The sequence below is a fragment of the Chlorocebus sabaeus genome, chromosome 9, assembly GCF_047675955.1.
Source record: "Chlorocebus sabaeus isolate Y175 chromosome 9, mChlSab1.0.hap1, whole genome shotgun sequence".
Lineage (NCBI taxonomy): Eukaryota > Metazoa > Chordata > Mammalia > Primates > Cercopithecidae > Chlorocebus > Chlorocebus sabaeus.
Genome location: NC_132912.1, coordinates 25,987,483 through 26,002,799, shown reverse-complemented (window position 1 = coordinate 26,002,799; position 15,317 = coordinate 25,987,483). Strand labels below are relative to the sequence as shown.

Sequence of the window (15,317 nt, the reverse complement as noted above, 5' to 3'; positions counted from 1 at the left end):
TTTATAACCTCACTTGTCATTTTGCTCTCTGAGGTGTCTGGTGATGTTTTGTAAAAGAATACTCCACTTAACAAAAACTAAAAGGTTTTCTTAAAGGCCGTATTCATAACGAGCATTAGCAAACTGAATCTTACTTTTAGTGTAAGAGGTAGCTTCATATTTAAGGTAATACTGAATTTATTCTAGCAGAGGGTTATTGTTTTCTTTTTGGGAAACATAGAGGCACCTCTTTTGGAAACTCAGATTTTCATTATTTAGCAACTATTTATTAAACACCTACTATGTGTACAGCACTGAGCTATAGGCTAAGTAGGAATATTATCTCATAATAACGGTAACAGTTCAGATTTTCTGAATGACAAAGTATCAGTAATTATACTAAGTAGTTTGTCTCTGGCATCCCATCTACTCTTCACAGCAACCAGTCTTAGGAGGTAGAGACTGTTTCACACTTGTAGATGTGCAGGTTGATGCCCTTGCAGATTCTGTGTGACTTTCTCATTGTCACATAATTATATGGCAAGTCTTCCCTCTCCTTCATTCATTCATTTATTAAGTACTTTCAAAATGTTAGCACTGTACTTGGTTCTAGGGACAAAGTGACAAAGTGATAGACCAGACAGAGAATCTATAGCTTAGCAGAGAAAGCCCTCAAATAAAATATGATTACAATAAAGTCTGATAACTGGTTAGCTAAATGAAGTGCAGGGTGTTGGGGAAAACTCGGGCAAGCAGAAGTTAGTTAGGTGCTGTTAGATATGAGTTCTAAATTTCTTTTCAAAGAGTCAATATGTCAGTATGTTCAATTCCTTGCCTTCTACTTTTACACTTAACTTCTTCATAAAGCAATCTTTTTCGATTACCTGCTCCACCCTGACTCATTCAGATTATCTACTCCACCCTGACTCATTCCCATTACCTGCTCCACCCTGACTCATTCCGATTACCTGCTCTGTCATAACCATTTTTCCCGCCAAACCACTCATCCTGTCACCCTCTTTAAGTTAGCCAATCAGAATTGGTTTCGCCTGTGCGGTCTAACCCTAGCCAATAGGGGAACGACACAGAAGCAGGGTCCACATGCATCAGGGATAAGAACCCCTTTCCCTCCCTTGTCCAAGTGTGCACTCACCACTGCTCCATCTGTAAGAGTGCACCCTTCTATAGAAGAACCTTGCCTTGCTGAGAATTAAAAAGAGAATTTTATATTTGAGTGCTATTTCTTTTGTGGCACCAAAGCTTTATATATAACAGGGCAGAGGGGAGGGAAGGTTTCTATGCAGGGAAAGCATCATGTTTGTAACTGGTCAAAAAGTTCAGAAGCTACTCTTAGATACACAGATAAATTGTAATTTCTTCATTTTGCCTATAACTATTATGGCTTTTCCCCAAGCCCATGCCCACTGACTGGAACAAAAATAAAGCTCAGTTAAATTCAATAAATCTCTAAGTCCTTTCAGATAGGGTTCAGTCTGTCTTGGATAAAAGTGTTTGCTCCATTTCTCAGATGGGATCCCTCCTCAGAAAGGGTCTCACTCTGTCACCCAGGCTAGAATGCAGTGTTGCAATCACAGCTCACTGCAGCCTCAAACTCCCAGGCCCAAGCAATCCTCCCACCTCAGCCTCATGAATAGCTGGGGTTACAGATGTATGTGACCATGCTTGACTAACTTTTTAAAATAAGCTTCTGTAGAAACAGGGTCTTGCTATATTGCCCAGCGTGGCCTCCAACTCCTAGGCTCAAGTAATCCTCCTGCCTCATCCTTTCAAAGTGCTGGGATTATAGGCATGAACCACCATGCCTGCCCCTCCTCCTTCTTATAAGACCTTATGTCAGGGAGAAAAGAGAAGGTCCTTGGGCATGGTGGCTCTCTAGTTTCCAGGGCCATATGCTTTTGTCTGCCTAGCCTCTAGGTGCCCTACTGGGCTCCCAGGCTATCCTCTGCCTCCAGGGAGCTTGTGGTCTGTTCCTCTCATGCAGACAGGGCTTCCTGTGGCTTCTCCTGCAGATTCGCTCAGTTTGCTCCAGTTGGAGCTGAGAATACTCTAGGTCTGCCTGTGACTCCCATTTAGACACAGCAGAGCCGGCCCAGGGGATCTGCTCAGTGCCTCACTGTACATCCCCATTAACTTCTGAAAAACCCCTCTAGAAACTCTCCAGCTAGATTATCAACTACTTTCAGGTTTCTGGAAACTAAAGCTAAGGGTTTGGGGGAAGCTAACTTGAGTCTTTCCCCTACTGATCACTCTGCCCCTACAGGTTAGCAATGATGTGGCTCACCCCAGACAGGAATGCGGCAGATTCTGAGTGGCTTCCTCAGGAATGCCAAGTGAGAGCAGTAGAAAGTATGAGGGTGACGTGGTTTGGTTCTGTGTCCCCACTCAAATGTCATATCAAATTGTAATTTCCAATGTTGGGGGAGGGACCTGGTGGGAGATGACTGGTTCATGGGGCAGACTTCCCCTTGCTGTTGTCATGATAACGAGTTCTCATGAGATGTGCTTGTTTACAAGCGTGTAGCCCTTCCCCCTTCACTCTCTCTCTCCTGCCACCACGGTAAGATGTGCCAGCTTCGTCTTTGCCCTCCTGCCATGATTGTAAGTTTCCCGAAGCCTCCCTAGCCATGCCTTGTGCACAGCTTATGGAACTGTGAATCAATTAAATCTCTTTTCTTTATAAGTTACCCAGTCTCAGGTAGTTCGTTATAGCAGTGTGAGAACGGACTAATACAGAAGGTAAGAGCTCCTTCCTGCCCTCGTCATCTTTTTAAAAGCTCATCTCCTACACTCCAGCCTGGGCAACAGAGTGAAACTCTGTTTCAAAAAAAAAAAAAAGAAAAGAAAAAACTCATCTCACTGCCCTGCCTCACCTTGTTTCATCTTTCCACAATGACCCTAGAATTGGAAAAGGTTTCTCCCTTCTTTCTATCCTCACTTATGAAAAACCCTATGGTGTATCCCTGAAAACTCACTCTCCATATGCTAAAGAGAAGGTAAAGCAATTTAGACAGACTTTCCTCAGGAGATAGGCTTTCCTCAAGAGATAGCCTTGCTATAAATTCCTATTTTTGAATGCTAAAAACTGTTACCTCAGTCATTTTTTTTTTTTTTGCAATTTGCATTTCTTCTAGAATAAATGTTAATATTTTCCTGCTGCGAAACAGAGTGATGCTTCAGGCACACTGGGGTGAAGATCAAGTTACCAGGCAGGAAAAAAAGAAAAAGCACATCAATAAATTTCAAAGTACTTTCCAAGTTACAAGTGTAAGAGCTCTGACTGGGAAAGATTATGGCGCATTTAAGGTAGTGAAAGACACCGACCTGACTAATAGGTAACAGGAAGAGAGGGTACCTAATTAGCACCAAGAGATATAAAGAAGTTATTACTCATTACTTGCTTACTGTGTGCCAGCACGGAGGATCAGAAGGAAAAGCTTTCCCCAAGGGATTGGGATACTGAACAAGGTAGTGGCAGGATCAGAAGTGTTTTTGAAAGGATCCCCCATGTAGAGAAAGGAGTGGAAGGAAGGGAAGGAGATTAAGATGCACCGAGTTCAGTAAAGTATAACTGCAGGAGCCCAGGCAAGAGATGAGGGCTAGAACTAGGGCAGGAACAGTAAAGATGGAATCTGGGGATATCTAACAGAGAGACAAGTTTTATGACTAAGTTATATAGGTGGGAGGTGAAAATAAGGGAAGACTCAAGGATGAGCTTAAGATTTTCGTCTTGTGCAACGAGTAGATGCAGGCGACTTTCTAAGACAAGAAACTCTTTATATGTAGCAGATTTCTAGGGACAGATGAGGTGGTACAGCTCCATTTTGGACATTCTGAGTATGAGGTGCCTGACGGTCATCTAAGATCTTCAGTACCCAATAATGAGCTGATAGTATAATTATGAAGTGATAGATTCAAATAAAATTGATTCTAAAATCCTTTACTCCCAGCTGTAGCTTTCTCTGAAAATTTGATTTAAAAATAAAATGAGGACATTGATTTTCAGTTTGATTCTGCAGGTTGTGGTTTACCACATCGTGTTCTTTCTGCCCTCGAGAAGTTTCAATATAAACTTACACCCCTACCATCCTCAGGTTTTAATTCATACAACAACCTACTAATCGCCATAGGCAAACTGAATCCATGTCCTCTTACTGTGGAGAATAGAAATATTATAAGCACTACCTTATATGTAATTAATAATATTTTGGTGTCAGACACCAGGAATGCATTTCATAAGCAACTGGCCCTCTTTTCTAATTATTGCCAAAAATCTATAAATCAAATAATGTAAGACCAAAGCTCTCATTTTGTTAACTACTCCAATTTATGATGTTTTAAAAAGATATATAAAGGCCGGGTGCAGTGGCTCACGCCTGTAATCCCAGCACTTTGGGAGGCCGAGGCGGGTGGACCACGAGGACAGGAGATCAAGACCATCCTGACTAGCACAGTGAAACCCCGTCTCCACTTAGCCGAGCGTGGTGGCAGGCACCTGTAGTCCCAGCTACTTGGTAGGCTGAGGCAGGAGAATGGTGTGAACCCGGGAGGTGGAGCTTTCAGTGAGCAGAGATCGCGCCACTGCACTCCAGCCTGGGCGACAGAGGCGAGACTCCATCTCAAAAAAAAAAAAACAACAACAACAAAATCATATAAAAGGTTGCCTTATTTGTTATCTAAGTATATGTTTTTAATCTAGTTTATTTTGGAGGAAATCATGGGAATTTACATTTCTCAAAGCTTCTGGTTTACCAAATTTTTCTTTAATAACTAAAAACTTGTTTATTGATACTTGTTTTAACAATTTTCAATCTATGCTATGCTTACTGTATCGATTTTTTACAGGAAGGGAATTGTGAGATCCCAAGTTAAATAGCAAGTTCTCCATTTGAGTCTGTCTTACAGTATAGCCAAAATGATTTTCTGGAGAGAATAATGCCCCTCCTGTGGAGCAGTGAAGAATGAGTTGTTGTAATTTCAAGCAGAAGCCCTTATTAGTACACACTAACCCAGATAGATTGTTCAAGGCTGTGAACTCAACCAGAAACAAAGACTAGCTGCCCCCCAGTTATTAATCAGGAATTCACAAATTCACGGCTGCTCAGTAGTTTTTAAATGCACAGGTGAGAAAAACAAAGCACATGCACATGCATGTTTGAGGATACACTATTCATCCATTCCTCTCTAGATGCTCTGAAATTCATTCCTGGGCTAAGCCAAAATACTTGGATATTAAAGAAATTTTAAGAATTAACCCATTAACTTGCTGAGCTTTAGTTTCCAAAATGCAAAATGAAAGAAGATTCACTCATTCAACTAACACTCAGTGGACTTCTATACTCAAAGCATTAGGTCTACGAAATAGACTAAGACAGAGTCCCACTTCTCAAAGACCCTGTCTGTCCACCTATATTTCTAAGTATCTTTATCTATAAACACCAAATGTATAATTATAATTCTATATGATAAATGCAAACATGGAAGTATACACAGGTTACAGAAGCACAAGGAGGGATACCTTACCCAACTACAGTGTAAAAGGGAAGGAGAATAATGACTGAAGGATACTGAGACATCTTCAGGATTACTGTCATCCACTCTTACAAGAAAGTTTAGTAAATATGGAAATTTATTTATTTATTATCTCATATAACAAAAGGTCCAGAGATAAGGCAACCTCCAAAGTTGATTGAGTTAGTCGCTCAATTATGTTATCAAACACCCCCATTCTTCCCCTCTCTCAGAGTTGGCTTTCTGCTCAGGACAGAGCATCTTAGTCACAAGTAACTGTAGCAGTTTCCGGCATCACTATATGACACGCAAGGGTCCTAAGGAAGAAAGAGACCATCTTTTCCTCTTTCTCCTTAGGAGGGAAGAAATACTCCCAGATGATAATGAAAATTTCCCCTCACATCTCAAAATCCTGGATTTGGATATATGGCCATTTGCAAAGCAATCACTAGTAGGAGCCATGAGATTGTCATTATAGGCTTACAGTAATCATTTGAGATGCTGTCTTAGAGGATCAACTACGCATGTTACTACACTGGTGTTATATGAGCACAAACTAGCTGACTTGAAAGAAGTCACCCTTTATTCTGGGAATCTCTCATTTGCCAAATTATCTCTGCACTTCTTACCTCAATAAGATATTACTGATTTTTCCTCTATTTTCAATACCTAGAAAGGAAGGTCATTTGAAAAAGATCAAATCATACCATACTAGTTCATCATGCAGTTAAAACTCATGCAGTTTAAACAAAACTTACCAAAATCTACTAGTTTCACTCCACCTTCAGTGGTCAATAGAATGTTATTTCCTTTCACATCTCTGTGGATAGTTTTGTTGTTATGCAAATGTTGAAGTCCCTAGACGATGAGAGATATATAATGACTCTTAACAAAAGCATCAAACAACAAAAATTTTCAGATGATGTACTTGTACAAAATCAATAGGAAACACATAATAAAATTAACATTCAGACACTCAAATGTTTCACACTGAGTTAGTCACATCAAAGAACATAATTTCCAGTTTGAATCATATAAAAATTCACAAAATCAAAGCATGTTCCTTAGTTCTTAGCAAATATCATATTACAAATGTGTGAGTTTCAATGGAAGAAACTATTTCATATACTTATTTAAGGTAATGGTCAAAAAACCCTATTATTAGTTTTCTACCTTCATCACTATCACAGTCTCAGAAATACACTTAGGAGGTCAGAATTCAGGATCCTGTTGGTACAATGAGAGTAGATTTGTAGTGGAAAAAAAGAATTAGCTATGTTGAACATGTAAGATTTTGCACATATTCTTGCATCAATAAATACTAATGTAGTATAACTAGTGACATTTTTTTAAAAATAGGATCTACATTTTTTTTAACTGGAACTGCTTCATAATTAATGCACAAACAATTTAAATTGCCTTACCATTAGTGCTTCATGTAAAATATAGGCAATTAGAGGCTCACTCATTCTTTCACCCCTCTTCAGAAATCCTTTCACAAGGTCAGTCACTGATCCTCCATTGCACAGCTAAACAAGAATATTTTAAGATGGCTATTAAAATACATGTGACATTTTATGTTCCTTCTAGAAAAGGTTTTCCAAAACATTTTTAAAAGTGTTCCAATGTTCTGTTTCAAATGATTAATGCCATTATCTTTTTGGTTTCATAAATAAAATGAATATATAAACTTATACTTGTGTAAAATTAATTCCTAGAACACAATTTTCACATGAATTAATTTTTAGAAGATAATTTGGAGACGCACTGGGCTTGATTTTCAAATTCAAGGATAAGAATTATGATCCTACAAATCATTCTCAAATTTTAGGATCTAGGGCTTAAATGAATTATTGATTTCTGATAGTGTAATCAATAATGCAATAGATTGTCATCTCAAAACACAGTTATATACTATTTTGTATGTACATTAATTTAAAAATTTGAAAAAATTTCAGGATACATTATTATTACAGTAAGTATTACAAATAATATCTTAGAAAATTATCTAGAATATCATGTACCCATACATACTTTAGTATCCTCCTTCCCCTCCTCACCCCCAAAACAGGGAGAACGCCCATAGAAAAACAAGAGGAAGGAACATGGTAGGGGAGTTCGCCACATCTCAGTTCTCCAAAGTTAGGTAACATTAAATCCCACAGAAAACTTTCTAAAGAGCTGTATGTTTGCAGAACAGAGAAACACTGATATTAGCAGCAAATATTAACAGAAAAGGGAAGATAACTAGATGAATGGCCCTGGAACAAGAGAACGTCACAGTGAAGCACTGACCCCACAAATCCTTGATCCTCCAATCCCTAATACTTCAGCCTTTGCCTTCAGCCTTGCCAAACGTCCCAGGGCTCCTTTCTGTCTGTGGTTTCCCCGCCCATCACCCTGATGTACTGGGCCTCCTCCTTTCCCACCTGCTTGGGAACTAAAGAAACCATCACTTCGCTGACTCTCTTCTAACCCAAGTCAGAAGGTGAAAGAAAATTGAAAAACTGAATAAATTTTCTCATGCAATTTTTCTATGTGGTGATTAGGTTTTATTGGAGGCCTGAACACATTTGGTACATTGTGGATTAGATAATAATAGTTAAGATGAATTGCATACTTACTTTGTGCCAGGCACATTACTAATCTGTTTACATGATTATCTCTAAACCTCACCACAGTCTGAAGTAGGTAATATCATCTTCATGTTAAAGATGAAAAAACTGAGGCACATTTATAATTGGTGTTTTTCTTCATTCAAAGAAAACTTCTTTCAGGTTATACAGGAGTATGTGCAGCCTAGCACTCAAGATTTGCATTTTTCTTATGTATCAGGAAGGGTAATACCCTTTTAACTGCATAAACAAAAGAGTGTTGCTGCCCTGGAAGCAGAATAAAAGGTCAGACTGGCTCCACTGTGGCCTAGTGCTACTGGCTCACAAAAGTACTCACAATTGATTGAAAAGAAATTGTATCTTTTAAACTGCAAGCTGCTTATTATAAAAAAAAAAAAAAAAGTCAAAAAACTAAGTTTGGCTGGGTGCAGTGGCTCACATCTGTACTCCAGCCCTTTAGCAGGCCAAGGTGAAAGGATCACTTGAGGCTAGGAGTTAGAGACCAGCCTGGGCAACACAGGAAGACCCCTGTCTCTAAAATAATTTTTTATAAAAATTAGCCAGGCATAGTGGCACATAGCTGAGGTTCAGCTATTTGGTAGGCTGAGGCAGGACTGCACAAGCCTATGAGTTCAAGGCTGCAATGAGCTACTGCATCCATCTAGGCGACAGAGTGAGACACTGTCTCTAAAAAAAAGTTAAAAAAACAACAACAACAAAAAAAAACAAACAAGTTTTAGGGCTGCTTTTTAAACTTCTAGAAAGCACTGTAGGGAGACTAAATTTATCTTCCTATTTCTCCAAAGTCTGGCCTCTATTTGGCTGTACTTTCTGCAATTGACTATCATGTTAATACAAGAGTAAATATTTGGCTTCTTTGACTTAGCATAATGCATTTCAGATTCATCTATGTTGCACATTCTTTTTCTAAATGCTGTTTTAATGATTTTTAATTCCTTTTTTTTTAATGCTGAGTATTCCACTGAATGGATGAACCACTGTTTATTCATTTATAAAACTGAAAGGCATTTGAATTGTTTTTGGCAATTATAAGTGAAACTGCTATGAACATTCACGTGCAGATTTTGATGTGAATATAAGTTTTCATTTCTCTTGGGTAAATACAAAGAGAGGAAACTGCTGAATCCTATGGGTTACATATTTAACTGTCTCTGCATCAGCCAGACTGTTTCCCATGGAGGCTATGGTTATACCATCTGCAGCCCCTCTAGCAGTGTATCAGAGTTCTAGTTCCATATCTTCATCAGCACTTGACATTGTGAGGTGTTTTGTTAAAGCCATTCTATTTTTTTATTTATTTTACTTATTTTATTTTTATTTAAATGTTTTAAAATTTCAATAGGTTTTTAGGGAACAGGTAATGTTTGGTCACATGAGTAAGTTCTTTAGTGGTGATTTCTGAGATTTTGGGGCGCCCATCATCCGAGCTGTGTACACTGTACACAATGTGCTGTCTTTTATCCCTCACCACCCACCCACGCTTTCCCCCAAGTCCCCAATGTCCAGTGTATCATTCTTATGCCTTTGTGTCCTCATAGCTTAGCACCACATATAAGTGAGAACACCTGATGTTTGGTTTTCCATTCCTGAGTTAGTTCACTTAGAATAATGTAGAATAATCGTCTCCAATTCCATCCAGGTTGCTGTGAATGCCATTATTTCATTCCTTTTTATGGCTGAGTACTATTCAATCATATATATATACACACACGTATATATATGTGTATATATACGTGTGTGTGTATATATATATCACATTTTCTTTATCCACCTCTTCATTGATGGGCATTTGGGCTGGTTCCATGATTTTGCAATTGCAAATTGTGCTGCTATGAACATGTGTGTACAAGTATCTTCTTCATATAATGATTTCTTTTCCTCTGGGTAGATACCTAGTAGTGGGATTGCTGGATCAAATGGTAGATTTACTTTTAGTTCTTTAAGGAATCTCTACACTGTTTTCCATAGTGGTTCCATAGTGGTGTTGATGGGAGTGTAAAAGTGTTCCCTTTTCACTGCTTCCACGCAAACATCTATTATTTTTTGAGTTTTTGATTATGGCCATTCTTGAAGGAGTGAGGTGGTTTCACATGTGGTTTTAATTTGCATTTCTCTGATAATTAGTGATGTTGAGCATTTTTCATACGCTTTTTGACCATTTGTGTATCTTCTTTTGAGAATTGTCTATTTACATCTTTAGCCCACTTTTTGATGGGATTTTTTTTTTCTTGCTGATTTGTTTGAGTTCTTTGTAGATCCTGGATGTTAATTCTTCATCAGATATATAGATTTTGAAGATTTTCTCTCACTCTGTGGGTTGTCTGTTAACTCTACTGATTATTTATTTTGCTGTGCAGAAGCTTTTTAGTTTAATTAAGTTCCATCTATTTATCTTTGTTTTTGTTGCATTTGCTTTTGGGTTCTTGGTCATGAAGTCTTTGCCTAGACCAATGTCTAAAAGGGTTTTTCCCATATTATTTTCTAGAATCTTTATGGATTCAAGTCTTAGATTTAAGTCTTTGATCCATCTGGAGTTGATTTTTGTGGAAGGTAAGAGATGAGAATCTAGTTTCATTCTTCCGTATGTGGCTTGCCAATTATCCCTGCACCATTTGTTGAAGAGAGTATCCTTTCCCCACTTCATGTTTTTGTTTGCTTTGTTGAAGATCAATTGGCTGTGGTATTTGGCTTTATTTCTAGGTTCTCTATTCTGTTCCATTGGTCTATGTGCCTGTTTTTATATCAGTACCATGCTGTTTTGGTGACTATGACCTATAGTGTAGTTTGAAGTTGGGTAATATGATGCCTCCAGATTTATTCTTTTTGCTTAGTCTTGCTTTGGCTATTTGGGCTCTTTTTTGGTTCCATATGAATTTCACGATTGTTTTTTCTAGTTCTGTGAAGAATGATAGTGGTATTTTGATGGAAATTGCATTGAATTTGTGGATTGCTTTTGGCAGTATGGTCATTTTCACAATATTGATTCTACATATCCATGAGCATCGGTTGTGTTTCCACTTTTTTGTGTCATCTGTGATTTCTTTCAGTACTGTTTTGTAGTTTTCCTTGTAAGAGGTCTTTCACATCCTTGGTTGGATATATTCCTAAATAGCTTATTTATTTATTTTTGCAGCTATTGTGACAGAGGTTGAGTTATCGATTTGATTCTCAGCTTAGGTGCTGTTGGCATATAGCAGAGCCACTGATTTGTGTACATCAATTTTGTTTCCTGAAATTTTGCTGATTCATTTACCAGTTGTAGGAGCTTTTCGGATGAGTCTTTAGGATTTTTCTAAGTATAAGATCATATCATCAGCAAAGAGTGACAGTTTGACTTCCTCTTTACTGATTTGAATGTTCTTTATTTCTTTCTCTTGACTGATTGCTCTGGCAAGGAATTCCAGTACTATGTTGAATAGAAGTGGTGAAAGTGGGCATCCTTGTCTTGTTCCAGTTCTTAGGGGGAAATGCTTTCAACTTTACCCTGTTCAGTATAATGTTGGCTGTGGGTTTGTCATTGATGGTTTTTATTACCCTAAGGTATTTCCTTTCTATGCCAATTTTCCTGAGGGGTTTAATCATAAAGCGATGCTGGATTTTCTCAAATGCTTTTTCTGCATCTATTGAGATGATCATGTAATTATTATTTTTAATGCTGTTCATGTGGTGTGTCACATTTGTTGACTTACATATGTTAAACTATCCCTGGATCCCTGGTATAAAACCCACTTGATCATGGTGAATTATTGTTTTGATATGCTGTTGGATTCAGTTTGCTAGTATTTTGTTGAGGATTTTTGCATCTGTGTGCATCAGGGATATGTAGTTTTCTTCTGGTCTGCAGTTTTCTTTTTTTGTTATGTCCTACCCTGGTTTTGGTATTAGGATGATACTGGCTTCACAGAATGATTTAGGGAGAATTCCCTCTTTCTCTATCTTTTGGAATAGTATCAATAGGATTGGTACCAATTCTTCTTTGAATGTCTGATAGAATTCAGCTGTGAATCTGTCTGATCCTGGACTTTTTTTGGTTGGCAATTTTTTTTATTACCATTTCAATCTCGCTGCTTGTTATTAGTCCATCAGAGATTCTATATCTTCCTGGTTTAATCTAGGAGGGTTATATTTCCAGGAATTTATCCATCTTCTCTAGATTTTCTGGTTTATGTGCTCAAAGGTGTTCATAGTATCCTTGAATAATCTTTTGTATTTCTCTGGTATCAGTTGTAATATCTCCCATTTCGTTTTCAATTGAGCTTATTTGTATCTTCTGTCTTCTTGGTTAATCTTTGTCTAACCAGCTTTTTATTTCATTTGTCTGTTGTATTTTTTGTTTGTTTCAGTTCCATTTAGTTCTATTCTAATCTTCATTATTTCTTCTGCTGGGTTTGGGTTTGGGTTGTTTTTGCTTCTCCAGTTCTGTGAGGTGTGACTTTAGATTGTATATATTTGTGCTCTTTCAGAATTTTTTTTTTTTTTTTTTTGGAGACGGAGTCTTGCTTTGTCACTCAGGCTGGAGTGCAGTGGCGTGATCTCAGCTCACTGCAACCTCTGCCTTTGGGGTTCAAGCAATTCTCCTGCCTCAGTCTCCCAAGTAGCTGGGACTACAGGCACACACCGTCATGCCCAGCTAATTTTTTGAATTTTAGTAGAAACGTGGTTTCACCGTGTTGCCCAGGCTGGCTGCAAACTCCTGAGCTCAGGCAATCTGCCTGCCTCCGCTTCTCAAAATGCTGGGATTACAGGCATGAGCCACCAAGCCCAGCCTCAGACTTTCTGATGTAGGGATTTAATGCTATGAACTTTCCTCTTAGCACTGCTTTTGCTGTATCCCAGAGTTTTTGATAGGCTGTGTCACTATTATTGCGCAGTTCAAAGAACTTTTTAATTTCCATCTTGATTTCATTGTTGACCAGTGATCATTTAGGAGCAGGTTATTTAATTTCCATGTATTTGCATGATTTTGAGGGTTCCTTTTGGAGTTAATTTCCAATTTTATTCCACTGTGGTCTTGATATGGCTTTGATGACTGGAGGAACACCAGGGTTTTTGGTTTTGTGCTGATAGGACACAGACACATGTGGAGTGGTTTTAAGGAGCGAAAAGTTTAATGGGCAAGAAAGAGAAAGAGAACAGCTTCCCTGTACAGAGACAAGGGAAGGGGGCTTGGAACAAAAAGAAACCCTGCGTGAGGTAGAAAGGTAGTTTATTATATTGGGAGGCTGGAGGAGGTGGTGTCTGGTTTGCATAGGGCCCAGGGGATTGGTTTGTCTAGGTGTGTTATTTATGTATCCTGTGAAAAACCAGGCCCCTTTACCTTAAGTTTATGTGAGTTCTTATGTGTTAGGTGAGTCTTCTGAAGACAGTAGAACCTTGGTTGGTAAATTCTTATCCATTCTGTCACTCTGTATCATTTAAGTGGAGTATTTAGGCCATTTACATTCAATGCTAGTACTGAGATGTGAGGTACTATTCTATTCATCATGCTATTTGTTGCCTGAATACCTTGATTCTTTTTCATTGTATTATTTTTATATACGTTCTGTGAGATTTATGCTTTAAGGAGATTCTATTTCATTGTATTTGGAGGATCTCTTTCAAGATTTAGAGCTCCTTTTACCAGTTCTTGTAGTGCTGGCTTGGTAGTGGTGAATTCTCTCAGCATTTGTTTGTCTGGAAAAGACCTTTTTTCCTTCATTTATGAAGCTTAGTTTCTCTGGATACAAAATTCTGGGCTGATAATTGTTTTGTTTAAGGAAGTTAAAAATTGGACCTCAATCCCTTCAAGCTTGTAGGGTTTCTGCTAAGAAATCTGCTGTTAATCTGATATGTTTTCTTTTATAGGTTACCAGATGCTTTTGCCTCACAGCTCTTAAGATTCTTTCCTTTGTCTTGACTTTAGATAACCTGATGACTATATGCCTAGGCAATGATGTTTTGCGATGAATTTCCCAGGTATTCTTTGAGCTTCTTGTATTTGGATGTATTTGCTAGATCTTTAGCAAGGCTGGGAAGTTTTCCTCAATTATTCCCTCAAATATGTTCTCCAAACTTTTAGATTTCTCTTCTTCCTCAGGAGCACCAATTATTCTTAGGTCTGGATATTTAACATAGTCCCAAATTTCTTGGAGGCTTTATTCACTTTTCAAAATTCATTCTTCTGGCCAGGCATGGTGGTTCATGCCTGTAATCCCAGCACTTTCGGAGGCCGAGGCAGGCAGATCACAAGGTCAGGAGATCAAGACCACCCTGGCTAACATGGTGAAACCCCGTCTCTACTAAAAATACAAACAAAAAATTAGCCAGGTGTGGTGGTGGGCACCTGTAGTCCCAGCTACTCGGGAGGCTGAGACAGGAGAATGGCGTGAACCCAGGAGGTGGAGCTTGCAGTGAACCGAGATGGCGCCACTGCACTCCAACCTGGGCGACAGAGTAAAACGCCGTCTCAAAAAAAAAAAAAAAAAAAATTTCATTTTTCTTTGTATTTGATTGATTGGATTAATTAAAAAGCCTTGTTTTCAAGCTCTGAAGTTCTTTCTTCTGCTTGTTCAATTCTATTGCTGAGACTTTCAAGTGAATTTTGCATTTCTCTAATTGTGTCCTTGATTTCCAGAAGTTGTGATTGTTTTTTATTTATGTTATCTATTTAACATTTCACTGAAGAATTTTCCTTTCATATCCTGTATCATGTTTTTAATTTCTTTAAGTAGACTTCACCTATCTCTGGTGCCTTCTTCATGAGCTTAAAATCTGACCTTCTGAATTCTTTTTCTGGCAATTCAGAGATTTCATCTTGGTTTGGGTTCATTGCTGGTGTACTGGTATGATCTTTTGGAGGTGATAAAGAATCTTGTTTTGTCATATTACTAGAATCCTTTTTCTCATTCCTTCTCATTTGGGTAGTCTATGTCAGAGGGAAGATCTGGGATTTAGGGGCTGCTGTTCAGATTTTTTTGTCCCACAGGGTGCTCCCTTGATATTGTGTTCTCTCCATTTCACTAGGAATGGGGCTTTTTAAGATCCCAACTGTAGTTATTGGTTTTGCTCTTCTGTTTCCAGCCACCTAGTGGAGCCACCAGGCTCTGGGTTAGTACTGGGGAGTGTCTGCAAAGAGTCCTGTAATGTGATCCCTCTTCAGGTCTTGCAGCTGTGGATACCAGTACCTGCACTGGT

The 15,317-nt window shown here is 38.4% G+C and overlaps 1 protein-coding gene across 7 annotated transcripts in view; it reads right to left on the bottom strand.

Moving 5' to 3' along the window:
• Positions 1–15,317, bottom strand: part of MYO3A (myosin IIIA) — a 261,924-nt gene that overhangs the window by 200,729 nt on the left and 45,878 nt on the right. For all 7 annotated transcript variants that reach the window (XM_008002560.3, XM_008002567.3, XM_073018805.1 and 4 more), the window contains 2 exons: positions 6,933–7,037; positions 6,267–6,366 (listed from right to left, as the gene is read on the bottom strand). In XM_008002560.3, coding sequence (XP_008000751.3) covers positions 6,267–6,366; positions 6,933–7,037 — 205 coding nt within the window. The remainder of the gene's footprint in view (positions 1–6,266; positions 6,367–6,932; positions 7,038–15,317) is intronic.